The sequence below is a fragment of the Parasteatoda tepidariorum genome, chromosome 6, assembly GCF_043381705.1.
Source record: "Parasteatoda tepidariorum isolate YZ-2023 chromosome 6, CAS_Ptep_4.0, whole genome shotgun sequence".
In the NCBI taxonomy this organism is placed as follows: Eukaryota; Metazoa; Arthropoda; class Arachnida; order Araneae; family Theridiidae; genus Parasteatoda; species Parasteatoda tepidariorum.
This window is the reverse complement of record NC_092209.1, coordinates 61,634,904-61,662,509: the sequence shown is the minus strand read 5'-3', so window position 1 is coordinate 61,662,509 and position 27,606 is coordinate 61,634,904. Positions and strand designations below refer to the sequence as shown.

General features: G+C 26.9%; 2 protein-coding genes across 3 annotated transcripts in view; one reads left to right on the top strand and one right to left on the bottom strand.

Annotated features, from left to right (window-relative positions):
• LOC107457181 (ATP binding cassette subfamily D member Pmp70) overlaps window positions 1–19,042 on the top strand; it is a 31,534-nt gene extending 12,492 nt beyond the window's left edge. The window contains exons 9-26 of the mRNA XM_016075282.3: window positions 1,237–1,360; window positions 1,432–1,488; window positions 2,042–2,094; window positions 4,833–4,922; window positions 6,024–6,093; window positions 6,180–6,249; window positions 7,724–7,812; window positions 9,237–9,426; window positions 10,078–10,159; window positions 10,823–10,886; window positions 11,938–12,015; window positions 13,317–13,382; window positions 14,558–14,671; window positions 14,943–14,993; window positions 15,076–15,120; window positions 15,952–16,056; window positions 16,212–16,268; window positions 17,410–19,042. Coding sequence (XP_015930768.1) covers window positions 1,237–1,360; window positions 1,432–1,488; window positions 2,042–2,094; window positions 4,833–4,922; window positions 6,024–6,093; window positions 6,180–6,249; window positions 7,724–7,812; window positions 9,237–9,426; window positions 10,078–10,159; window positions 10,823–10,886; window positions 11,938–12,015; window positions 13,317–13,382; window positions 14,558–14,671; window positions 14,943–14,993; window positions 15,076–15,120; window positions 15,952–16,056; window positions 16,212–16,268; window positions 17,410–17,487 — 1,483 coding nt within the window. The 3' untranslated portion in view covers window positions 17,488–19,042. The remainder of the gene's footprint in view (window positions 1–1,236; window positions 1,361–1,431; window positions 1,489–2,041; window positions 2,095–4,832; window positions 4,923–6,023; window positions 6,094–6,179; window positions 6,250–7,723; window positions 7,813–9,236; window positions 9,427–10,077; window positions 10,160–10,822; window positions 10,887–11,937; window positions 12,016–13,316; window positions 13,383–14,557; window positions 14,672–14,942; window positions 14,994–15,075; window positions 15,121–15,951; window positions 16,057–16,211; window positions 16,269–17,409) is intronic.
• Window positions 19,043–21,459: 2,417 nt separating this feature from the next.
• LOC107457179 (CD109 antigen) overlaps window positions 21,460–27,606 on the bottom strand; it is a 66,821-nt gene continuing 60,674 nt past the window's right edge. For both annotated transcript variants that reach the window (XM_016075277.4, XM_016075279.4), the window contains exons 32-35: window positions 26,638–26,750; window positions 25,743–25,905; window positions 24,983–25,085; window positions 21,460–23,078 (exon numbers count right to left, since the gene is read on the bottom strand). In XM_016075277.4, coding sequence (XP_015930763.2) covers window positions 22,888–23,078; window positions 24,983–25,085; window positions 25,743–25,905; window positions 26,638–26,750 — 570 coding nt within the window. In that variant the 3' untranslated portion in view covers window positions 21,460–22,887. The remainder of the gene's footprint in view (window positions 23,079–24,982; window positions 25,086–25,742; window positions 25,906–26,637; window positions 26,751–27,606) is intronic.

Here is a 27,606-nt window from a genome sequence, read left to right as displayed (position 1 = left end):
TTTTTTTACCATGTGAGGCCACATTATCATTAAGCAGTGATAAAGGAGACCACATATGTTGATATACCTATAAATTCGACTTTTATGTAAGAATTACCATGAGAGGCCACATTTAAATTAAGCAGTGAAAAAGGAGGCCGCATATGTTGATATACTATAGATGTGACTTTTGTGAAATAATTATAGTTTTATCACTTTATAGCATTGTTTAGAAATAATGTTTAAAAAAACATTAAGTCATTTATGAAATAAAAATTAACAGTATAAAATATTTTTGTACTCATATGAGGATAATAACTTATTAATAGCATTAATATTTAATAATGTTTTAATAAACTACATTGATTTAAGTATTGTTTTGAATAATGTATAAGTATTTTTCAATAAATACTTCTCATTGAGCCTCACCTTCAAAATTGAAATATTTATATTCCTTATGAAATGAGTCAAATAGTGTTTATTTGTATTCATTTTTTTTTTCAAAGTAGTTATTAAATGTTCTATTTTCTTCATTTTATTCCCTTTTTATTTAAAATAAAGAAAAAATTTGTACCAAATAGTATTTTTAAGAAAGCATATACTTAATGAAAATACATGAAAACCATGTATTATAATAGCAGAATTGGTAAAGTAATACATAGTTTTTCACAATGGCCGATAGCAATACGACCTGAAACAACAGATTTATTGTATTTCAAATAGGGGTAAGCCATGGCCAAAAAAATAGGAACATAACAGAAGAATTTTTGTTGCTTGACATTGGCAAACTGAAAAAGTGGTTAGAATGGAAACTAATTCAGACTATGGCATGCTGCTGCTGCTAAAACTACAACAATGCAGCATTATATTTCATGTTATGCTCAATGGATGATAACACATTTTTTAATTCTATAAATTTTCAAATTGTAATAATCTATATAATTAAATTTTAATTAATATAAGAGCTGGGGGCTGCACAAGAAGCTCACAGAAGTTGCCTGTGGTATCAAGGCAGCAAGTTCTCCACCTCTGGTATAGTGTTTAATATTGCTATGGGGAATTCAAAAAATAAAATTATTTGATGTATCTTTACTAATTTGTTTGAACTTGTAACTTTAATATTTCTTCTTAATTTATATAAATATATTTTATTTATATTTTTAGTATAAATATATTTTATTTATATTTTCAGTATAAATATATTTTATTATATTTTTTTGAGCAAATGAGATATCTGTGTATTATATTTTTTTTCAGCGGCATAACTTATTACAAAATGAGTAACATTGACAATAGGATAGCCAATCCTGATCAGCTTTTGACTCAGGATGTTGATAAATTTTGCAATTCTGTTGTTGAGCTATATTCAAATATAAGCAAAGTAAGTTTTTATTTCAAGTTTGATGGGTTTTTTTTTCTCTTCTTTTTTCTAATTCAATTGTTTATTTCTAGCCTCTTCTTGACATTATAATCTTCGTTCAAAGATTGTCTTCAGACATTGGGGCTGAGGTAACTTTTAAAAATTTAATAATAATAACATATACATCTATATATATATTTGTATAATGTATTTATCCCATTAAAATATTTTTACCACTATTAATATGTAATTTGAATTCATAGTTTATCATTTTTTTTAGAGATAAGGTTGTGCTGTTTTTTTTTTTTTTTTTTTTTTTTTTTTTTTTTTTTTTTTTTTTTTTTTGTAGTAAGAGTTAAAATTATTTTGCAAAATATTCACCCATATTAAACAACCTAGAAAATTATTAAAATTTAATTTTTTAAAACCTTTTTGCTGGTATTTGCCCTTAAAAAGCAAATTTATTATTATAACTTATCAAATACTTTCTTATTGAACTAATTTCAATTTTCTTGTAAGTGGCAGTAAAAGTTTTAGAAATAACTTATTTATGCAGCCACAATATAAAAGGAATTTATATTGTGAAGAGAAATATAATAATTTAATTGGTGTCAGTTCTTATATTATATTGAATATATCTTTTAAAATTTTTATCTTTTCAAATCATAAAAAGTTTACATTATGTATACAAATTTGTTTTAGGGTCCTTCTCTAATGATTGCTTATTTAATACTAGCTGGTCTTGTTCTCACAAGGTAAGTTTAGTAAGACTTATAATTCTTATACATTGTTTTTTTATGCAAAGCATACAAAATATAAACAATTTTTACTCTGAATATCTTTTGAACTAACGATCAAATTATACTTTTTTTTTTCACTGGACTTCTTCTACTTACATACTTTCTTTAAAAGAAAATTACATAATGGCATTTATGATGCTAAAATTCTTACTCTCTAACCTTACCTTTTCAAATATCTGTCACTTTCTTGTCAGTAATTATGAAGGTTTAAACTTCCTCCTTCCTTATAAACTGGTTTTCCACTCCTTTTTTTCTTAATTTTTAAGAACATTTTTTTTTCTGTATAAGAACTGTTTTATTGTTAGGCATGAAACCCATTTTAAAAAATTCAAAATGCTGTAATGCCCTATGACTTTTTTTAGTTTGTATTAAATAAGATTTTCTAGATACTTTTCAGATTTTCTATTTAATATTCATGCAAAGTTTCAAGCTAATTAAAGCTTATTATCAAGCCATTTTTTAACCAAGTTTATTTAAAATGTCAATTAATTAGAATAAACTTTTGAAATTTGTTTCATAATAAATTCATAATTTCAAATTTAATAAGAACCTGAAATTTCAGAAGTAGTATTTAAAAAATAATTAAATATTTTAAAATTTTATTGAATTTTGACTTAAGTTTATATTTTCACTTTACTTTGGGTGTTATATTTAAAACAGTTAATCACTAAAGTTATGTAAACCAATCATATCAACAATTTCTGTAGAAGTTATGATTGCATTTAAGCATTGTTGCTTTAATTTTCACTTAGGGATGAATTTTTAAAATGCCTCAATAAAATTTTTTTTGCATGTTATTATTTTTGTATGAGAAATTGATTATAGTGCCATTTGTTTTTGTTACTTTGAATAGATAATATCACAACTGTTTATTAATTATAGCGTAGTTTAGTGCCACATCTGGCTCTCAACTAATAAAGCTAAAACTTTTTTACTATTTAAAAGTATTGAATTAACTTTTAAAAATAACTTTTTTCCTTATCTAAGAATTTCATCATTATTCATATCCAGTTAATGAATATTTTTTGAAGTTTTTATCTTTCAAATATGTATTTCTAAGGTTTACTGAAACTTTTTATGCCATAAATGTATAAAGAACTTTTATTTTAAATATATAAAAATGTAAATGTATAAAGATGTGCATAAATGTATAAAGATAACTTTTATTTAATCATAGTTTAGTGCCACATCTTAGCCATTAAACCTAAAAAAGATTTTATCATTTAAAAGTTTTTAATTATTTTTTAAAAATATTTTTTTCCATATCTAAGAATGTCATCAATATCCATGTCCAATTAATAAATATTATTCAATATTTTTTTCTTTCAAACATAAATTTCTAAGGTTTACTGGAACTTCTTATGCTATAAAAGTATGAAGATAACTTTTATTTTAAACTGAAGTGTTAGTAGCTTATGAAAATACTAAATAAATTATTTTTGCTGTTCTCCTTATTTTCTTTTAAATTCTTATATGTGGAACATTCATTTAACTTGGTTGATTGTTTCTATCCATTTTATTGGTACATTTAATATATACAGTCAATAAAAAAAATAGCTCATTCTATAATAATTTCCAAACTAATGCAAATTATTAAGTGTTTTAATTACATACATTTCAAAGGAAAAAAATTTAGATGTTTTGAAAGGTAATCTTACGTGCAAAAGTTCTGATGTATTTGGGGCACTTACTACCTCAGCATAATATAATTGCTTTACTATTATGCCAGAAATTTTTGATTTAGTAAAATAACCTATTTTCTGTTTTATGTATATGTTTACTTTTTTAGTTAAATAAGAAATAACATATTTACTTTTTATGTATTGAATTATTATTTGATTAAACCTGATGTTTAAGGTAAGTCATTTCACAGACATATATAAATGAATACATTTTCTCTCTCTCTTCTGGAAAAAATTGTTTCCTAATTTTTATTTTATGTTTTGAAGTTAAAATGAATTAGTAGATTTTAAAGTTGATGCATAAAAAACATAATTGAAAACTTTTGTAATTTTTTATCTTCATAATTTTTTTTTTTTTTTTTTTTTTTTTTTTTTTTTTACATTTTAGACACCGTTTCATTAAAATTGCATTTGTTTAACAATTGTTTTGGTTTCTATGAGTTCAAACTCAAATCTCTTCATGGGTTATATTACTTAGAAATACTATTTTTTTAAATATGTTTATTTCTTTTTGGTTTCTGATGAAACATTAAATAAAAGAAGGTCATAGTAGTTAAGATTATTACTTAATTACCTTTTCATTTTTTTCATTTTTGTTAACATTTTTATTTGTTAACATAACATTTGTATTCATTTTTGTTTTCATTTTTGTAAAAAAATTTCATTTTTGTTAACATTATTGAATATTGCTACCTCTGTTACTACTGTTACCTTTGGAGAAATATTTTTATATTTAAGTTATGTTAACTTAATTTAAAAAATTACTGTGTTTAAATCATTTTTCAAAAAATTATTAGAACACAAATTTATACATTATGTGTTTCTTGAATTCATCAATTCTAATAAAATGTTAATCAATTTTGTTTAATCAATTGTCTTTATTACTGCCTGTATCAGTAATTATTCATTATTGTTTTGTTGTTATGAGCATTATTGTTTATTACAAGTAATCAAGCTACTTTTTATGGAAAAATTTTAATACAGCATTTTCTATCTTTTATCTTCTTGTAGACTTAGAAGGCCGATTGGTAAAATGACGATGACTGAGCAGAAACTGGAAGGAGAATTGAGATATGTTAATTCTAGAATAATTACTAATAGGTATAATTGAGATCTGTAAATTTTTAAGTTTGAAATTTTTTAAATTTATTTAAAAATATTTTAAATTATTCTTGTGTCTGATAAAATCAGCTATTTTATGATATAGCATTGCTTTGAATAATACATATTTGTATATAGCATTGCTTCTATAATAATGTAGAGTTGCTATTTATTGACTAGAAATAACTTGTGCTCATATAGTACAAAATTTAAATGCTAACGGAAATACCACAACCAGACTTATGAATGAACAAGGAAACATTACTACTTATTACATATTAACATGTGATAGAGATGACGTGTTTTGGTCATCACTAAGTGTTTATAAAAATTTCAGTTCAGTTCTGCGACTCACCTAGTCCTGTTGTTTTGTCAGATTCCTTCCATAAGGTTTTTCTTAATAATGCATAAATCTTATGAGTCTTAGTACAAATCCTTGTCTCCAAAATTAACCAAATGAAAAAATGGATTTAAGCCTAGTTAATAAGTTTCTCATTCTCCTGTGGTAAGAAAGTTTAAAAAATTTTCATGGCATTCTTCTTGATTCTCTGTGTACTGGAGCATATTCATGATGAGAAGGTCTATTTTTGATTTTCAAAACCTTTTAAAACTTAACTCTACTTATTTGTTGTATCTCATATATGTCGCACTAGAGCTGCACAATGAGCTATTGGCGACGGTCTGGGAAACATCACTGAGGATGACCCGAAGACACGCCATCACAATTTTGATCCTCTGCAGAGGGGATGGACCCCCGATTCAGTAGCCCAATGAACTGCATGCGAAGTCGAGCACTTTACGGTAGAACAGTTTAACGAGGACCAATACCACACCCCCTCGGTCCCTACACAAACTGATCAAAGTGGTCACCTACCCACACACTGACCGCAATCATTGATGCAACAACAACAATCTACTTACTTAAACTCTAATGAAATATAACATCTTTCAAAATGAGTTTTCTGTATGTTGCAATTGAAATATTTGATTTTGAACTTTATACACTTTTTTTATTATATTTTATATTTATTAATAATTGATGTAGCTAACGATTCATGTATACATTTATCTGTATATTTATAACATATCTTTTTATTAAAGTGAAGAAATAGCATTTTATCAGGGTCATGGTAAAGAAAAAGTTACCATGCTACATTCATTTCAAAGACTGGTAAGTTTCTAGTATTTATATTGTTAATATATAAATGGTCATTCAGTAGTATTTTGTAACATAAATTCTTATTTTCTTTATTTTAGATTAATCACCTGAGAATGTCTCATCATTTCAATTTTTCAATGGGATACATTGATAATATTGTTGCTCGCTGTAAGTTAAAATTAGACATGTTTTACAATTTACAACTCATAATTCACTCGTTTTATGATTACGAATTATTTCAATGTGGTTAAAAACTTTTATATATATTTAAGTTTCTTGAAAATGTATACGTCTCTGTATTTCAACTTTAAAAATATTCAAAAAGTTATTCAATCGTTGTTTGTTTTAAATGTGTTTTAATGATTATATAATTGAACTTCTTATTCAAATTCTTTGTTAAAGCTGTTCTTTGATGTTTCTGTCATTGCATGAAATAACATTTATTTAGCGAATGATGTGCTATTTTGATATTTGTTATGACTTTATAACAGCTGTTGACGGTTGATTAAGGTTTATCCATTTTAAGCCAGCTTTTTCTGTGCAAATTATGAAAATGGTATAAAAGGTCATTATGAAGATCTAAACTTAGAGAAAAACGAGTTTGTGATGTAATTTTTTTAATTTTAAAAGTTACTGCAAAGCTGCCTTGTTTTGGAACTCCTGAAATATGAAAGAAAAATTTTAAAATATATATTGAGTTTTTTTTTAAAAAAAATTATTATTCATCAATTTTAATCATTTTTATCTGAGTGCAAAAATCTTTCTGAACTGAACAATTATCTTTAAATATTTATTTTAGCAGATCTGTTTAAGAAACAAAATTTCAATTAAGTTCATATTATTTGAAAAATACAAATTAACATTATTAAGTATTTATATTTTATGTATTTGGGGCAGAGCTAGGTTTTTTTCTTCATATTTATAGACAATCTTTGATTCTCGATATTTTTTGGCATTTGTAATTTTATATATATTTTTCTTTATTTGTAATTTTTAATTTCTAGATATGTTTTCTCTAATTATTTAATCAAATAAGTGGATAAAAAGCATTAGAAAAAGTGTAATAATCCTCCTTTGTTTGGATAAAGCTTAAAACATGATATATATAGTTAAATAAATTTATATTCTGATATTGCAGGAATGTTTTATTTTTAAATGTTCATTTTAGTTAAAAATTAAAATTTCTTTTGATTAATTTATAGAAGTTTGTATTTTTTTCAAATAAAAAAAATTTTTCTATAGTCAATTTATGTTTTTATTTTTAAAAATACTTGAACTGTAATAAATTTTAATGTAGTTAAAGTATTCTTTATAAAATTTAGGATTCAATAAGTTAAGATTTAAAACCCTAGTGGGGGGGAAAAAACTAATACTACTTAATGATGGGATAATTAGCAAATAATGTACTTTTTATTATCTTTTATAATTTGATATTGTTTATGCTTATTTTATCTTCTGAAAAATTTAATTTATGTCAAAAATTGTTGTCATGTGTAATAAATAACAAATGTCAACACTGAATATTTATTTTATAGTGTGATAAATGTACTTAATTCATGTAATGACTAATAAGTAATGTTTATAATAACTTTGTGTATCCTAATATTTTGTACAAATATTTTTTCTAATTGGCTTACTTTAGATTGGGCTACAGTTGTTGGTTATCTATTGATAAGTAGACCTTTTATAACTTCTAGAAAAGATTCACTTTCTCATGGTGACAGAGTTGAGGTAAGAATTGTATTAATTTTATTATTCGTTTCCCAAAAACTTCATGTGCAAATTAAAATAATTTTTTCTTCAATATCTTTTGAAACATTGCTTTATTTTCGTTAATTATGTCAAATTTTGCAGTAATATCTTAATTATTAATTGATAGATCTTTAATTTATGATTATGAATTTTTAAATTTTTTAAGCAGATTTATTTTTTGTTTTATTTTTTATTGTTTAGCTTGTAGCTGTATTTGCCATTTTTTATAATTTATTATAAACCTCTATAGAAAATTAATTATAAAAATTATTTTGAAGCATTCCTAAAATTATTAGAGGTACAATGTAGTAACAATTTAATTATATTTTATAATTGGAACCATTTTGAATTTACAACTATCAATATTCAACTTCGTAGCCTTGTAATTTTGAATTCAAGCCAATGTTGGCTTTAAAGTCATTTTTAACCACCATATCAGTTGGCAGTTAAAATATTGCTGCTTTCAGCATCATCTTGAGTTATTGCTTTCTCACTCATCTACTTTTTTCTTATGAAAATAAAAACATTCATTTATAGCATTTATTTCATTAATTGTTTTTTTGTTATAAAGAGCAAATAGTTTAAAGGTATATTAGGTTAGTGATATGAAATGTCAGATTTTTTTAATTTTATAAAACTGCATATCTTTCTTTCAAAAACTGTTTATTAAACAAAATATACTCCATTTGCTTCCATACACTTTTCCCAATGAAATGTCAATTTTGAATGAGCTGTCTGTCTGAAAGAAATTCTGATCTTAACAGAAACTCTAATATGGAATTTTTGATATGGAAATTCTTTTATGGAATTTCTTATTTTGAAACTCAAATATGGAACTCTAATGTAGTGAATAAGCTTATTCACAAGATCTTTCACCAATAGATTATATTTTTAAAATATATTAATATAGATTTTTAAAAATTTAGAGCAGTTTTTAAGAGTTAGAATGTATGAAAATTAAGAACCTGAAAAATTTCATATTAGAGTTTGTTGATTCAAAAAATCAGAATTTTTTTACGACAGGCATTTATGTAATCATGTCTTGTTGGTAAAAGTGTATTCTATTGAAGCAAATGGAGCATATTTTGATTTGCAATTTTTCACATAAAGATATGCAATTTTATATATTCACTAAAAAATCTGACATTTCATGCACACCAACCTAATATATGATTCTTCTATTTGTATTAAACAATATTGTCTATACATTTGATGATTTATTATTGCTAGTTAGTAAAATATCATTTATATTCCAGTTGGTAAGTGTTATACCTAAAATTTTGTAAATGCAGTAATTACTACTTATGATTAAATTATGAATTATTGTGTGGCATATATTTCATATGCAGTAAGTCTGTTCCTGTTTATTGTTAAAAAAAATTATTATTAAAAATATTTTTTAGTCATATTACAGAAGTGGCAGAATGCTGGTTAAATTAGCTGAAGCTATTGGCCGTTTAGTTTTGTCCGGACGTGAATTGACTAGACTAGCAGGGTTCACAGCTCGTATTACACAACTTGTGACTGTTCTCAAAGATTTGAGTCAAGGTTCATATGTTAGAACAATGGTAACAGAACATTCCAAAGCTGCTGGTAATTTCTCTTCTAATTTTTTACTGAAATAAAGTACTTTACGTTTTGAGTTTTGGAGGAAATTAGGTATAATTTCAGTGCATTAAAACAAATTATTTTATAGTATTTTTTTATTTAAAATTTTCTTTTAAATTTAATAAAAGTTTTCAATAATTCATATTTTTATTAGCCGGGAAGCTAAAATTTTTAAAAACCAGGAAATAAGATTAAAACTTTTTTTTTAAAAAATTGTATCTAACATCCTAATCAAAGCTACCTTATTTGAGGATAAAAATGTGTTCTCTGTCACTATAGCATTTTCACCTGTTTTGCAACACTGTAATAATTGTAATAAATTGTAAAACATTGCATTGTACAAATACTTGAATAATATGAAATGTTTAATATGAGGTTTAAATAAATATTCAAAGATTTTGCTTGTGAAACAAAACAAAAGAAATTATTTTAAAGCTATCTTGTACAACGATTTTGAGACTTAAAATAGCTGTACAAAATCAATTAATTGGTTCTGAGTTAATCTTATTATGCATGAATAAGACATTACTTTATTTGTGCATAATTCGCTTAAATAGTTAACAATAATTTAGTAGTTATTTGAACTAATCAAATAATTGACTTGGGATAACTTTATACTTTGTTTTTGAATTTCAGATGTCTCTCTTCAAACAGCTGTAAAAAAGCCTCGACTTATACCAGGATCAGGCAGAATTATTAACAAAAACAACGTAATCAAGTGAGCCACTTTTAAATTTTATTTACTGCTCATATCTAAACACTCATTTTGTATGCCATGAAACCATCCACTCCATAAATAATCAAACATTTCACCATCGGTTGATAAGTGGAAGTTAAAATATCTTTTTAATTATTTGTATTTTTTATTTTAATAAAGTAATTTTGTAGTCAATAATGAGAAAAGAGCTTGTCCATATTTATTGATCCTTGTTTTGTTTTTTTTCGCCGGCCAGGTGGCCGAGTGGTTAGCGCGCCTGACTGCGAGGCCAATGGCTGCCGGTTCGAATCCTGCTCTGGGCATCGATGTTTCTCTCTCTCTCTCTCTGTTGTCTTCTGATGCGTGAATGTATGAATGTGACCCACCCTATGAACGTGTTTTTGTGGCAGTGTGGCGTGGGTAATGTTGCTCACCTCCGTGACTTTGGCTCACAGGTGCCCACTGAGTAACGATAAATGAGCAACACTTCCGGCATCTTCTAAGGCGAAGAACGAAAGTTCAGTGCCTGCCGTTATTAAAAAAAAAATGATCCTTGTTTGATGGTTTAATGTTCAGTAGCAAAAGAATAATCTTAGTTTACTTGTTAAAAACACAATATTTAAGATGTTTGAATGGAGATTTCTATTATAATTTGTTTTGTAAAATGGTTTTGTCTTCTTTAAGGTTTGATCGTGTGCCTTTAGTTACACCAAATGGAGATGTTTTAATCGAGGAGCTTTCATTTGAGGTGTGTATTAACTCTTTTGTAGATAGATTTTCATGTTGTGTACTTAATAATCTAGATGTCTTACTGTCAACCCTCTAGTACCAAAAAATCTGAGACTTCAGGTGAATTTTATGAAATTGGAAGTATAGTTCGTTCACCAGCAGTTGGCACTTGGCTCCAACTCCTTGGACAAAGAGTTCATTTCAGCGCGGAAGTAAGAGGAGAAACGTCTCCACGCTTGAAATTGAGACAACCCTTAATGTGCGCCAAATGCAAACAGTGAATTCTTTTTCAGTCACTTACTTCACTTTATCATCTGCTATTATACCTTTCATCACCCTAGCTAATTAAATATATTGTAGCTGAATTTTCAAAAAGGACAAACTATTCACTCAAAAGGGAGAAATATCATAAAATGTATGAAATTTTTAATGTAAAAAAATGCACTTAAAGATTGTGAAATAAGTATTTTTGTCATACAATCGCCAAACAGCAACCTTGTTCAGGATTGTTTACATCCTTCTCCCAAAAATAGCGAAATAGTATCGTCGGATATAGGGTGATGGAGCCAAGTGCCAGCTCCTGGAGAACAAACTATAATTAGTGCGTTTTTTGTCAAATAATCAATTAGAAAGCAGTAGAGGCTTTAGTTACGATTTTGTGAAATGGTTCATTTAGATGATTTATTGTTAGCACTCTAGCTCCAAAATCTGACTCAAGGGACAGTTTTTATAAAATTTTAGAGAATTAGTGTTATAATACAATGTTTATTTATTGTTGGTCTTTGCTCATTAAAACAAAAACAAAATTTGTTAAGTAATCAATTATTTAACACTAAAAGATTAATTTAATATTTTATTTTAACTGTTTATCAAAATGACTCTCTATTAATCCTTTAGTACCAAATCTGAATCAGGAAATGGTTATTGAAAAAATATCTCTCTACCTAGAGGCAATATTTTTTGTATGCAATCAGTAATTGAATACTTGAGGGTTAAATTAAAGATGCATTAATTTATTTTATTTAGAATAAAATATACAAATGATTGACTCTTTTTACTTTTTAATCTAGGTTAAATCTTCAATGAATGTTCTAGTATTTGGACCTAATGGCTGTGGTAAAAGTTCATTGTTTAGAGTATTAGGTGAGGTGAGTATCACGATTTTTTTTATTGGTTTATTTATTATGTTGTTTTCCATGTGTATTTCTTTGTAGTTGAATTTTTAATCAATTAATTTTATAGCAGGGTTGAAAAAAAATTTCTTTTAAATCTAGGGAATATTATTTTATATTCACTAATAGATCTTAATAGAATCGTAAGAAAATGTTTGGAGGTGGGTACTAGGACCACAAGTTTGAACAAACTGATTTTTTTAGTTAATTTATTTCAAGTGAATCATGTCAACTTTCATAGAAAAAACTGTTTCATGCCAAGAAACACCAAATATTGGAAACAATCATTGTGGTTGGTGAGCAGCAGCGAACAGGAGGCTTAGCCACCTAATAAAAAATTAAAAAATAAATTATTTATTTCGAACTTCAAATGTTGCCATGTTTCGTAGTCTTAGCAATAGCAATATTATTTACTTATATTCCTATGTATGAAACCAAATGCCGAAAAGGTCCTCTCCTTTTCCTCAGTTGAACATACAGCTGTATGTAATTTTTTAATAATAACTAAGTACATATTCATCCACATCCTTTGATAAGCTTAACCACCAAGATATTGGAGAAATTTTTACAGTTACAGTTTTAGTAGTTATATTGCTAGTACTATACATGTAAAAAAGTAAAAAAAAGAAAAAGTAAAAAGATTTTATAATTTGTAAATGTTTAGTGCCATCTGTTGGTAAAAGATAATAACAAAAGTGCTTTTAACACACCTTTATTATTATATAAAAGATTATCCTGTTTCCATTTCTCCATCAATTTTTTAATTTGATGACATTGTTTAAGTAAGAAATTTTTTTGTTATTCTGAGAAAAACATGTTTTTATTCAAAGCAAGTGTTTTAAATGTGACTACCCTAATTCAATCCATCCTAAATCCATCCATTATTAAAGGGCTTAGCTCTTTAACTGTTTTGCCATTAATCAAAAATGTATCATCTCTGCTATATACCTTAAATGATTCACATTGTATGAAGCTTCTTTGTGATCAAGTTAAGATTGCTAATTTTACCTTGAACTGAATTCAAATATTAGCAACTTAAGGGTTAAATGCTATCACTGAAAATTTTACAAAAAAATTATTTTTATTGTTTTGATTACAATTGGCACTAAGTAATTTAAACTTTGATGCCTAAAAGTTGTTTATTCTTAATACAACATTATCTTTTCGCATATAAGGAAAACTGCTCTTTTTTATTACCATTTGAGTTTTAATTTAAACAAAATTATTTTAATTTTGAAAAAAAAATTAAACGAAACAAATTATTATTCTGTTCTTAGTTGTGGCCTTTGTTTGGAGGAACATTGACAAAACCCAGCAAGAACAAACTGTTCTACATACCGCAGGTATTTTTTTTTTCCTTTTTACTTATTATAATTTCTTCTTGTTTATTATTTATAAATGGTAAGACAATCTTAGGTTAGAACTGTGTGCTTAATAAAATTGTGTTTAAACTTTAGTATTTGGTTTAAAAAAGCATAAATGTATAGTGAAATTTTTCCAACTTGTATGTTTTGATTAGATTTTTCAGAAATCTTTCACCTACGATTCACTTTCAGTTTTATTGATGACATTACCGTAACTGTGAAATCTATTTATGGTTTTGAGAACATCTGTGTGGGGAACTTCTTAAAAAAAGTCATTTTTATTTTGATGAAGTGGAGAAAGATTTCAATGTGACCATATATATATACAATATTATATATATATAATATTATATATTAAAATAATTCAATGACGGTTATAAAATAAAAAGGATGAAATAAATAAAAACCTTTTTCTGTGCTTGAAAATCATGAATGTAGCTCTAATGCTCTTTGTAACTGTGTCAGAAAATTTAAATTTATTAATTATTCAATGTCTTTAGATCTCATTACTACATTTCCACAGCGTCTTTGTAATCACATTTGTAGCATTAAGCTTATTTTGGCTATAAGCTTATTTTTATTATTAAGTAGTTTGTTGTTAATCTTAAATGCAGTCCTAAACTCTTTTCAAATCATTCAGAAAATTTAAATTCATTAATTATTTATTTCATTACTAATGAACATCTTAATGACATTCAATTGCCTATAATTTTAAAACAAAAAAAGAGTGAAACAAAAAAGTTTTACTAAATTAAACTAAAAGAAAACAAAATTGAATTTTAAAACTACTTGATCTTGTACTTTTATCGGTTTAATTATGACAGTCCAATTTAGTAGACATATACTGAATAAAAACTTATACTCCATGGTAATAACAGCTATTTTTTGGGACAAAAATCAACTTAGTATAAGTTTAGAGTTTTAAAAAAAAAAAAATTTTTATGAAATTTTCAAGATTTAATATTTTTTTTAAACCTTGAAATTTTACTCTTTTGATATTCAAACTAGTGTGCTTAATTAATAAGTAAAATGGGAAAAATAACATGTTCCAGTTTTTACTGGAGTTAGAACACTAGAAGTATTATCTATAACATTTAACTTTGTTCTCTTTTAATTCAAACTACATTTATATCATTAATTTTTATATTTTACAGAGACCATATATGACTTTAGGCACATTTAGAGATCAAATTATATATCCTGATAGTCATGAGGAAATGATTCGCAAAAGAAAATCTGACCAAGACTTAAAAACTTTATTAGAATGGGTAAAGTTAATTTAGATGATTTTTTATTTAAAATATTGTTGTATAAACTAATAAGTATTTCGATTGTTATATAAGTATTTCAATTATTATGAAAATTTTTATTGGAATATTAAAATGCAGAACTTTCTTCTTATTACAGATTATTACAGTTACAGATTTCTTTTTCAATTTGTCTATTAAACTAATTGTTAATTGATAGCATTTTTAAAATTACTTTTTAATAAAATTACCTTTTAATACAATTTTCATTAAGATTATTTCTTCTTGTCAGGTTCAATTAACATACATCCTCGATCGAGAAGGTGGTTGGGAATCCATAAAAGTAAGATTTTATTTTTAAATTGTATTGCCTTCTTTTATTTTATATGTTTAGCTTTCTAATATAGTAATTTATTTTTTTCTAGGATTGGATGGATTTGCTTAGTGGTGGAGAAAAACAAAGAATTGCTGTAAGTATTTTATATCTTTTTTTTCCTCACTTTTTTTTCTTTTTGTACTTGATTTTTTTTTTTTTGTCCTTGTACTTTTTTTTTGAGTTTTAAAAAGCTACTGTCATTTTTAAAACAAAAATGTTTAACGTAAAACTTAATGTGTTTTAGTATTTACTGCATCTCTTACAAAAAAAAAATTCAATCTCTATAAATTTTTTTAAAAAAAGTAATCCAGTGGAACCCCAATGTTCCCTTTAAGTGCCGATAAGAAATTAATTCAGAGAAGCCTTATTTAACTCATTTGTAATGCGTTTTGGTCAAAACTGTCCAATGATGTAGAAATCACATTCAGAACTTCCAAAATATTAATTTTTACTTTTAGAAGCAGCATCTTGTGGTCGCCAAAATTAAGAAAAAGAAATTACTACCAAACCTATTGTTTCGTTTCTTTAAATAACATTCTTTAAATGATTGGATAATTCCAAGATTCAAAGAATTAAGTTGGCTGGAAAGAACATTACATTTGCTTTTAAAACATCTCGAAACTTGTTTTTAAAAAAAAGAATTTTAAATTATATATATAATACTATCTTTGGTTTTTATCTTTAAATAGTATTCGCTGCTTTTTTATATTTTATATTTACTTTGATATGAGTTTAAGAAAATTTGTATCATAAAATTATAAACAATTAAAAGATTTAAAATCTGCAAACCGTTAATATAGAATTTAGAGAACCTACTGAGTCAATGTAGAATATGACTACAGTTATTCCTCCTAATTGCATTTGTTTTTAATTAAAATGAAATTCCAGCAATTAATTTGAAAGTTTCATATTTTGTGTTTTTCAGATGGCGCGTTTATTTTATCACTGCCCTCAATTTGCTATTCTTGATGAATGCACAAGTGCCGTTAGTGTAGATGTAGAACAAAATATGTATGCTAAATGTCGTGAGGTAAGGAAGCATACTTATTAGTAATAATTACTACAATAAAAGTTAGTGTGTACAGTGAAACTTCTACTTTAAAGTCATCTCTTTCTGCTTACTTTGTTTTGTTTTTTTGTTAATATTTCACTCCTTTTATAATAAAATGTTATTCACTTTTATAGATTGGTATAACTTTGTTTACTGTATCACACAGAAAATCATTATGGAAGCACCATGAGGTAAACCTATTTGTTTATCAGTCATCTGTATGTAGTAATTTTTTTTATTTTCTGAAATTATATTGGGTGTACAAATAAGTTCCTGCCGTTAAAGTTATGTTAAATTTGCAATCCTACATTAAAAAACTTAAACAGCTTTAAGAAGACCATTATAAGATTAAGAAAAGCATCAACCTCAACTAAGTAAAACACTTGTTTGAGTGATACAACTACAAACAGTCGAATGTTAGTACTTATTGCAATATTTAATCATCCAGAGCTATATCTAACAACTCTCAGTTATGAAACAAAAAGTTAAAGTAGTTAAGAGTTAACATCGATCCTTTCAACTTAAGTGAAAGAAAAATTGTAGTTTATTATTATAACTATACCATAGAGAGTGATGTGGTAGGTAAGAAAGAAGAAAGGAAACAATTGCAATAACACTTGAAATAAAGAAAGATAATTTTTTTGTGTACCTTAGAATTTTCTTAATAAATGAAAATAAAACTAACCATGTTCTTATTTTACTAATTTTTGATTAAGGCTCTAATTTAAATTTATCTTTTTAAAAAAAAGAAGAAGAAATTTAGATAAATTTCTTTTCTAACATTGTTTTCTTTCTTCCTACTACTTTTCATTTGTCTGCGTATTATTTTTGAATTGCCAGAGGTTTTTAAAGATGTAAACTTTAAAAAGAAATCACCTTGTGGGTAAAAGTTGGTGTCCCGGGAAAAGAGTTATCTTCAAAACATTGGAAAACGCCATTTTTCAAGATTTGAGTACTGGAGCAATACTTAATGTTAAAACCATTAATTTTGCCTAGACTTTTAAATTACGTACTTCAGCTTCTCAAGTTGTATATATTTAAATATTATATGTTTGACTGAATCAATAATCTTAAAGAAAAGTGAAAAATGTAATATAAATGTTATGTTAAAATTCACATTTATTCCAAACTAATGAACTAAAGTTATCTTTTCCTTATTTTTCTAATCAAAATTTCAAAGCAGCTTTAATTGGATTTGAGTCTACTGCAATTTTAAGCATTTTCTTGTAATTTGTGCCTTGTTGTTAGTTGAAGATTTTGATGTTATATTTTTAAATATCTATTTTTTTGTAACAATTACGAATAAATTTAAAATTATTTATTTATTTTCAGTATGTACTGTACATGGATGGCCGTGGTGCATACGAATTTAAACCCATCGACGAAACAACTGAAGTGAAAGGATCATGATTGAACTAGGTCTGAAAAGATATTTATATTGGTTGTGGCCTTATTTTAATACTCTTTCAGTAGCTACAATTGTATACATATTGATTGATATTTCAATTCCTTGTCTTTCAAACATTCAGTAACTGCTATAGAGTATGATAGATAACGATTTTTGCCACATTGATTTTTTTTAAATAATATTTATAGCATAATTTGTAAAAAAAATTTACAGAGTTTTGAAAAAAATTTTTAAAGTTAACCTTAATCAAATGATATTCCAATGTTTTATTCAGTAGAATCCAATTATCAGACGCCCTCGGGACCAGGGATATGTCAGAAAATCGAAATCCTTGGATGATTAGAGGACCTTTTTAAGTTTATAACCAAATTATGAATGAAATTCCTCCAATTAGGGACTGAAATAAAAAAAAATTCTCATTTGTGTATTGTTCTAGCAAAAGAACAATACAATATCATGAAGAAAAATATCCTCTCCTTTTTGCTTTCTGTTTGATTGCAGTTTTCTTACAACCAAATTTTGGTTTGGTCACCACTGCAGTTACTGAGCAGCAGCATCTGTAATAATAAACAAAACATGCGTTGGATTGTGTTTAATACCAGGCGGTAGAGGTGTCAGTTAACTGAAGTGTTGTATAATCAAGCATCAGATAATTGGGTTTCTACTATATTACCAACATAAAGTTTTGAGTGTTTCTATTTCAATAGATTGCATGTATTTCAATGTATAGTGTATTCTGAAGTATATACTTTCCAAGATTTCTAGTAAAGGAAGTCATAATACACACATTAGAGGTCACAAATTAATATTTATGAGAAAAACATAAATGCTATCAAAATCTAGCAAATCACTTCAGAAGAAGATGAAAACATCAGTGATTAATTAACCACAGGAAACAGAAATATATCAAAGGTTTATCAGGCAATCAAGCTGGTTTTGATGTGGTCAATCCTGTCTTCTTTAGTTATTCATTTATGTTTTTTCTGACTTCAATATTAATTTGCTATCTGTAATGTGCATACTTTTTGTCAAGGATTCAAAAAATACATGTGAAGGGCTGTGTTTATGAAACTTTTTATGAATCTTCGTTATAGTTCTATGTGTTTTACAGCTTTTCCAAGATTCTAAATTTGATTTTATAATAGTTAATGGATTAAAATGATTACAACAAAATTTCAATAGCTGGGTGTAATAATAGCATGTTCTGTTACAAGTCTGGATAGCGTTTTGTTATTTTTTTGACAAATTTTATTAAGTTATCTAACTTCAGTGGTTTGACTATCACCAAATTCTAGCCTTATAAATAAATATAAGCATATTTAAAATAAGACTTAAAATTGCTTATCATACATCAGAATTTCGAATTACCTTATGTATAAGCACAATGTGTTATTGCTATTGTTTATTTACCTATCTGTTAATTTTTCATAGTTTCTATTCTATTTCTTTGTTTTAATCTATTGTGTATACCGGTTATCTTCTGTTCGACAATTTATTTATTGGAAATTGGCACATTTTATACTACAGTTATGCTTCAAATAAAATATATTTTTTACATATGTGTAGTTTTCTTTGTAATGGAACATTCATTTATAAAATTACACGTTTTTTTAAGTCATGTTATAAATAACTTGCAGTCAAGGTTGCAGCCTTGTTTTTTATGTAAGAGGCCAGTGAAAATGACTCCTGGTGGTTGAGTGGTAGCTCTTCATGCTCCCATGCCACAGGTCCTGGATTCAATCCTCGGGCAGGGTTGACTCAGTCTTTCATTCCTTCAGTGGGTCGAGAAAAGAGTATCAAGCATGCTTGGGAACTAAACACTGGGGGTTTCGCCTTCGGCTAACCACCTAACCGGAACACGTGCTTCTGCACCACAGAGCCCAAGAAAACTTAAATGGGCACAGTAGGCCTTGACCCTCTTTGCAGGGCACGTAGCCAAATCTTTGAATCAAAAATAAGCACTTTTTAAAAACTTTTCAAGCACTTTACAAAAATTTTCAAGCACTCAAAAGATTCATATTCAATCAATGATATTATTGAAAAACAAAAACTTTTTATAAACAGTTTTAGCGTTAAAAAAAACCCAAAAAGAAACGGGCGTAAATCGAAACAATCAGTACTTTCCCACATCACCGAGTGAATTCAACTTGACCCTGAATTCAGAACAAAAGTACCCTTACCCCCTACGTCAAAAAAAGTGTTAGAAGTAAAAAATAAAATAAACAAGAATAAAATTAAAAAGAAAAACATTTCATAAGGATCTGTTATTCTCTATCCGAATTGGAGCACTCAGGTTTCGGTTTTAAGCGTGCGCGCATGCGCAAGTCATAACGTGGGTATGACACGCAATCATTCACGCGGACATGAAGTCCGCGTGAATGATTGCGTAGCAAACACCCCATTTTTCGTAAAATTAATGGGATCTACCAGATATCACTGAAGGAAAAAAAATTTATTCGTGAAAAAAAGCACTTTTTAAAAACGCCAGCTGAAAAAAGCACCTTTAAAAGCTTTTAAAAACGAAATCCCCAAAAAAGCACCTTTAAGTACTTTTTACAAACGCTACGCACCCTGTCTTTGGACTGTCGAGCCACTGAGTTTAGTTTAGAGGCCAGTGAAATGCGTATTTAGGAAAATGGACATTTGATTCAGTATGTGAGCATCGTTCTTGGCTAAACTGAATGAAATCGAGCCATTTCATAAACGGAGACTGGGGATGAGAAATGGGTCATATACGACAAGATAGTGTGAAATGATCATGGTCAAAGTGCAGTGAAGCAGTTCAAACTGTGTCCAAACCAGGATAATGACCAGGAAGATTTTGTGCATTAGGTGGGACTGGAGAGAAATAATTTATAAGTTTGAATCTCTACTGTCAACAACTCAACCATTTGAAGTTGGTGATCAATAACGGCCACAATTGGTCAACGAGGTTCTCCATCAAGAAAACACTAGGCCACACAAGTCTCTAATGACTTTCCAGAAACTCCGGGAGCTAGGTTGGCAAGTTTTGATGCAATGCACCATTTAGTTTGCACCTGGCATAAAGCGATTACATTGTTTTTCTTGCAATTCAAAATTTCCTTAGTGATAAGAAATTGCCATCAAGGGAGCTCACCATTGGTGATCAAATATTTAAGACTGGTGAATATGTTTCATCTTTTTAAAATAATTTAGCTATAAATTCAACTAAGTACGCTTAGATTATCGTGACTCATTGAAGCGAAGCCATTTTTCTTTCATTTAGAACAGGCTGCGGTGCGTAGCCACATCTTTCAACAAAAAATAAGTACTTTTTAAGCACTCAAAAAATATTTTTAAGCACTACATACATTAGCAAAATAATTTTCAAAGACTTTATATGATCATGAGAAAATAACTAGTTTCTGAAATAACTAGTTACTCTTTTTCTTGATTATATTAGCCCTCATAAAATGATCAAGAGATTTTTCGGTTTGATATAAGAGGTTGGAAAATGTCTGAAATTGAGAATATCTTGCAAAATGCAGCAGAGTTGCACATGAGAAGGCAATAATCTCACTGAACCCAGCTCAATAGACGCACATATGGACTCTCAAGCATTTCATAAAACATGCAAAATGATAGGCGCTTTCATACGCTATGGACCGACGGTACATCAAAATGGACTGTGAAAACGTTAAATAGAACAATGTGAAAATCACGCTTTTGCATAATACGTGGCGAAAATCAACATGGTAACAAAAAAAAAATTCTTTTTTTTTTAAAAGGGAAAATTAAGCACTTTTTAAAAACACCCAATGAAAAAAGCACCTTTAAGGGCTTTTAAATAATGAAAATCGAAAATAAGCACTTTTTAAAAACGCCACCCACCATGTAGAATAAAAAATGCTGAGTCACTCACTTTTCACTTATTCATTTGACCCCATTTACTTCTAAAAATCTTTTACATTATCATTCAAACTGATGTTGATAAAAAGAAGAAAAAAAATAAAAACTGTTTTAATAAAAATTTTATTACAAATCACTTTTTGAAATATTTAAAGGCATATGAAACAGCAAAAATACAGCTTAAATGAACTTTAATGTCAAAACATAAACAATTTTATAATTTTAAAACCAGATTTCTTTGGCTAAAATTTTAAATTTATATTGAAACAGTTTGATATTTGAGTATGAAAATAAGGGTTTTTAGTTTATCACAGTTGAAGATGACAATGATATAGCTCATCTTAATCATTTGCACATTCATCTACACTAAAATGGAAAATAAGTGAAATTTGTCTCTACAAATAAAGCTGCCAAATAGTCCCACAAACTGTTTATTGATATTTAAAAGTTATGTTTTCAATAACATTGGTTTTGTTTGCAGCATACTGTATTCTGTTTGCAACAATTAGTATTATTTTTAGAATAAGAAAACCTTGACTATTAAAAGAAAATGACAAGCTAAAATATATTCAATGTCTTCTTATAAAAGTCATACATTTAATGCTTAAAAAAGAAAGGACATTGTACAGGCTTTTGCTTAAAATTCCCAAGAATAATAAAGTACAAAAATTGGGAGATTGCACATAAGCTATGTACAAGAATGTAATTTTTAAAAATTCCAGTACAATACAACAATTTAAAATTTCAGTTTTTAGGATTAAAACTTTCTATGATTGAAGTTCATTGGCATAAATTAACAATTTTTCTAGAAAAATATATTATGTTGATTTAAAATCAGATTTAACATAAATTTTTAATTGCATCTATATTTTAAAAAATTTGGCTGAATTCCAGATGTAGAATACTTAATAAAACTGCCTATTTTAAAATTAAATTTCACAAAATATCTAAGAAAAACTAAACCTTGATTTATTTGTCTGGTGTCAAAATATGCACGGATGACTAGAGAAAGCCGATCAACAAATGATTATTTACCTTTTAACTTTAAATAATAAAAAGATTTAAATTATAAAAATATTTAAGATCAAAATGCACCAGAGTAATAACTCAAGGTTTATAACAAAAACAAATGCTGATGAATGCAATAGTTATTTTTAAAAAAATATGAATAAATTATCTTAATTGCAAAAGAAAATCAGACAACACACATGAAATATTCCAAGATCTAACACAAAGTATGGAATGTTAGCATTAGGTATTATGAACTCTAAAGAAAACTCGATAAAAACAGTAGTGATGACAATCCACAAGTTAATGACCAAGCACTGAGCTTTTTCATAGTTCTATCAATAGTTTGACGATAGCTAAACTTTCATAAAATCCGAAGTTATTAGTTCCTCGGTAGGCACTGTCGTTATGTAACTATACAAAAAATATCACCATATCAGATCATACACACATCCCACTCTAGCTAAAAAAAGCTTTGCCATTATTGCAGCTGTATGGCTCAAGTCAACAATTTAATCACCTCCTCAATAATTAGCTCTTGCAATTTGAAAGGTAAACATAGCTGCCAATGCAATCAGGAATAAGTTGTATATGGGTGTTGAAGATGCATTTACACCATCTGTAAGCTCGTTGCATTTACTGCCACAATCTTCACCCTCGCAGACTTCGCACAGTGTAACAGACTTTGGTTCATAAAACATTCTGGCACTTTTGGCTGAAATAATAATGAATGAAATGTAAAAATTTGTAATACTAAATATATTGTGTATAATGAGCTGCCATTTAAGTTTGGATTTTTTAAACACAGAATTTAGCTGACATAGAATTTTAGGTTAATTATTCTTTTTAAAGTGGTAGAATATCTTTTTCATTCAGAACAAACTTTGAATCATGAGGCTTTGCATTGTATAAAATTTTGTGCTATATATTAAACTTTTCATACATTAAACTTTTGTATTAAACATAGAAATGTATATCTGAAACAGATCAGTATTACTGGTTTAAAACAACTTTAAAGGTTAATACTTAAAACACAGAAAAATGCACTTAAATATTCATTGTTTTCAGAAAAAATTTATATTATAAGCAATAGAGCTAACAACCAACAAATTTATCAATTTTGGATTGCTTTAGAGATTAAGTTAATGCTTTATGAAAAATTACATTGACTAATACTTCAATACAATAAAACCTCTCGGGAGTGACCACTCTCCGTTCCAGTGTAAAATGGTTGTTTATGGAGGTTGGTCGTTGATAAAACCCCCCATTGATTTCAAAATTGTTATCGATTGAAGGTACATGATTTTTCCCAAAAGATTTCAATTTTAATCAGTGTCATTTTCTTGGTGCGGATATGCTACTTCTGTTGACATTGTGAAAAGATAAATCAATGCATAAAATTTAAGGTCTATAAAAATGATCCCAACTGATATAATTATGTGTAAAAACAACTGTACCAATTATGAATGATAAAGTTATTTTATATAAACAATAATATTTTTTGCTTAATTTTGCATTTATATTTTATAACAAAAAAAATTAGTTAGCTTTAAAAGATGAAGTTTGTTTGAGATGCCTGTTTTATCATAATAACTTTTTGTTTTTCTGGTTTAACTTTAAATTCTAAAAGTAAATCATTGATAGCATTGTCTTTAGTGCACTCTTTGCAACATGAGGGTGTATCGTCAAAAAGAGCTTTAAATAAGAGCCTCACACAAATAGTTTGAACACATTTCAATAAACTCATTTGTTTTGTTAAATTTTTTGTTTTAATATTTTTCGTGTTTCCTCATTTGACCTTTTCCACATTTGGTGCAGATGTTTAGTCGGTTGCTTGGAGAGGTTTCAATGGTCTCTCCTAAAGGTTTTCCTCAACACAAAGTTAATGGAAAAAATTCTGTGCCTCCCAAAGGTAGCCGTAAATGGAAGTAGTCTCTACATAGAAGTGGTCTTTCCTAGAAGTTTCACTATACTATTATTGTTATCAACAAAGCATTGCAATTCAATGTTATTAAAAAAAAAATTTCTTTTAAAAATTTTGTTTAATTAAACAAAAATAATACATAATTTAGAATAACTCTTTGCTTAAAAATGATGACTTTTAATAAATAGTACCAACCTACATTTTTGTAGATTAAACACGTGCATTTTTCTTTCACTACAGATATAGCAGAGATGAGGCTACTTGTAAAAATAAGTGTTGCTGTCAACTGATATTATAAAATATCCATTTAATCTACAACTAATCTACATAAAAAGAATTAAAACTTTTATGTACAATTATTTTAAGTAGTAAATTTCTTATAAAATGTGGGTAATCGTGTTTTACTTCCAAGATCTTTACAATTATATAATTAATTTTCGAATAGGAAATGTTTAAGTTTTTAGGCTTTGTATTTATTATTTATTGATCAAAAATATTTTTAGACATTTAAATATCTTACATTGATTAATCTCACAAACAAATACTGATTTACCTATATATACTTTTTGCTACATACCTCCTTTGTTTATTTTATTTCATGCTCTTTATGGGAATCATCTATATATAGTTAATTTAAAATAAATTTTATTTATCACAGTAACAAAAGTTTTATTGTAAACAGGAAGAGTACTCACATAAATCATAATAATCATACACTTTAACAGGCACAGGTTTAGGATTGGCTACTTTGTGACTTCTGAAAGCAGGGACATGAACACAGACTTCTTCATTGTCAATCTAAAAAAAAATTCATGGATATATATATCACTCATATTATAAATCATGTCTTCCAGGCAGAATTCAGTTATTTTTCCTTGATTATAAAAATGAAATAAAATAACAAATTATTATTGACATTTTTTTTACATTACTTTAAATTAACGTTATATTTGTAATCTATTGCTCAAAATCATGATGCATATTAAAGTTGCAAAGAAAATTTAGCAATGCATAGCATATAACTTTATTTTCGTACTTCTAAATTGGTATTCTTAATTGAAAACTTATTACGGCAAGAATAAAACAAAAAACAAGGAAATTCAAAGGACTTATTGGTAAGATAGAATAACAAGCTAATACTTTAAGTTTTTTTGACAAAATAAAGTGATGGCCAAATTTATTTTCAAGTCTTTGAAACATATAAACACTGCTTTTGTAATAATTATTACAAAATATATAATTTATGTTTAAATATATAATTGTGTTTAATTTAAATTTTCTTGAAATCTCTTTTAAAGTTTTTAGTTAAAATGAGAAAATTTTCCCTACACCAAATTTTAATATATTTTGTAATATATTAAAATTAGTAATAACAACATTTAACATTGAAGTTTATACTTTAACATAATAAAAATTCAACATTATGTATGAAAGTTTTACAAAATGAAAATTTACCCTGTCAAAGTATATGACAACATTGGTATCACCCTCATTTGTTTCAACTCTCTTTATTTTGTCTAAATTCTTTATCATGGGTAAAATTTCTGTATCAGCCTCAAATCCAGAAGGAAGACCAACTTCCATTACAGCCATATTACTAGCTCCACTCTCTTTGTAGCTGAAATAATATAAAATTATCTATTGTTATTTATGAACAAAATTCAAACTATTGTTATAAAAAAGAAAACATTTACGACAAAAGCAGAGATAATTATTTCCTATATAAGATAAAATTACACAAAATAGAAATTATAGCATTCCAACCAAAGCAAATTGTAATGTAAGATTCTTACATCACACAACAAAGCAACCAATGGACAACTTTGAAAAACTTCTCTTCCCCTTAAAAAAATTTTTGGCATAATTTTTTTTTTTTAATTTTTACCCAACCAAATTTTTATAAATATGTTATTTTTTAAACCAAAATTTTATAAATATTTTATTTTTTAAACCAAAATTTTCTAAATATTTTATTTCTTAAACCAAAATTTTCTAAATATTTTATATCTTAAACCAAAATTTTCTAAATATTTTATTTTTCAAATCCAAAACCTTTTATTCTTCAAATCTATTTTTCTTAAAAAAATCTGCATTTGTATTGCAGAAAATTGGATTCTCTGAAAGCACACAAAAATTAGGTACCTCAAAACAAGAAGATAAAAATCAGAATTTATTAAATATCAAGAAAATCAGAAATATCAGGACAAATATGAACCTAATGTACTGATACCTAAAAATATTTGTCAAATGCTTCTATTTTAACTCAAAATTCTTCCTTTTATGCCAAGTAATATTAAAAAATTTAAAGAATAAGATAAAAAATACATTAGAAATTGTGATAAAATATTACCGAGTGCAAATATCTAGCTCCATGTAATCATCGGTGGAGGCTTTGCCCAAAACAGGTTTTAATGAGAAAGCGGGAGTGACATCAGTAACAGCAACATTGTATGACCATGTGACCTGCAATTCAAAACTATAATTAATGGAATACTTTTTATTCTATATAATTTGTAGTTGTTTGCATATACTTTCTGTGCTCAATGATTTTTTTTTTAATTATTTAGCTTATGAACACTTTCATACCTGCCAACTTTCACTCCTTCCGAGAATGGATTTTCAGAGTGGTTGTAAAACAATAACCGAAAATCAATCTGATTCAAAAATATATTTATATTTTGATCCCGATGAAAATAGCTTGCGTAAAGATTATGCTTTCATATATTTATTGTAATTATTTATATGTAGTGGTGGTCAGACTCATTTATAATTATCATTATAATTCAAAAAGTTAATTGGAATAACCTGAGTATTGCTACCACTTTAAATATGAAAATAAAATCTTCCGGAAGAGTTGGTAGGTATGCACTTTAATGAGAAAGAAAACGTAAATTTATTAAATGGTTATAATTGGCTGTCATGCATACTATTTATTTTATAACTACGATTGACCTATTTATGAGTTTACAACTACTAATGTTCAACAATGTAGTCTAGTAATTTTGAACTCAACTCAGAAGACAAGGGAGCCTCTCGAATGAGCATTATTAAACTAGATTACATAGTGAACTTTCAGATGGAACTAACCTGTATTTATGTTAAATGTCCACCAGTGAGGAAATTTTGCAATGCACTGTGGCCAGTGGGAGCAAGTGACAGGATTTTTAACAATCTATTATCACTGGAATTTAGACTTTAATCACCTTAATGGAAGGCAAGCCCTTCATCTTTGGCCACTGTGACTCATGCATACTATTTTATTACTAGCTACTGTGACTCGTGCATACTATTTTATTTTATTACCAGCCACTGTGACTCA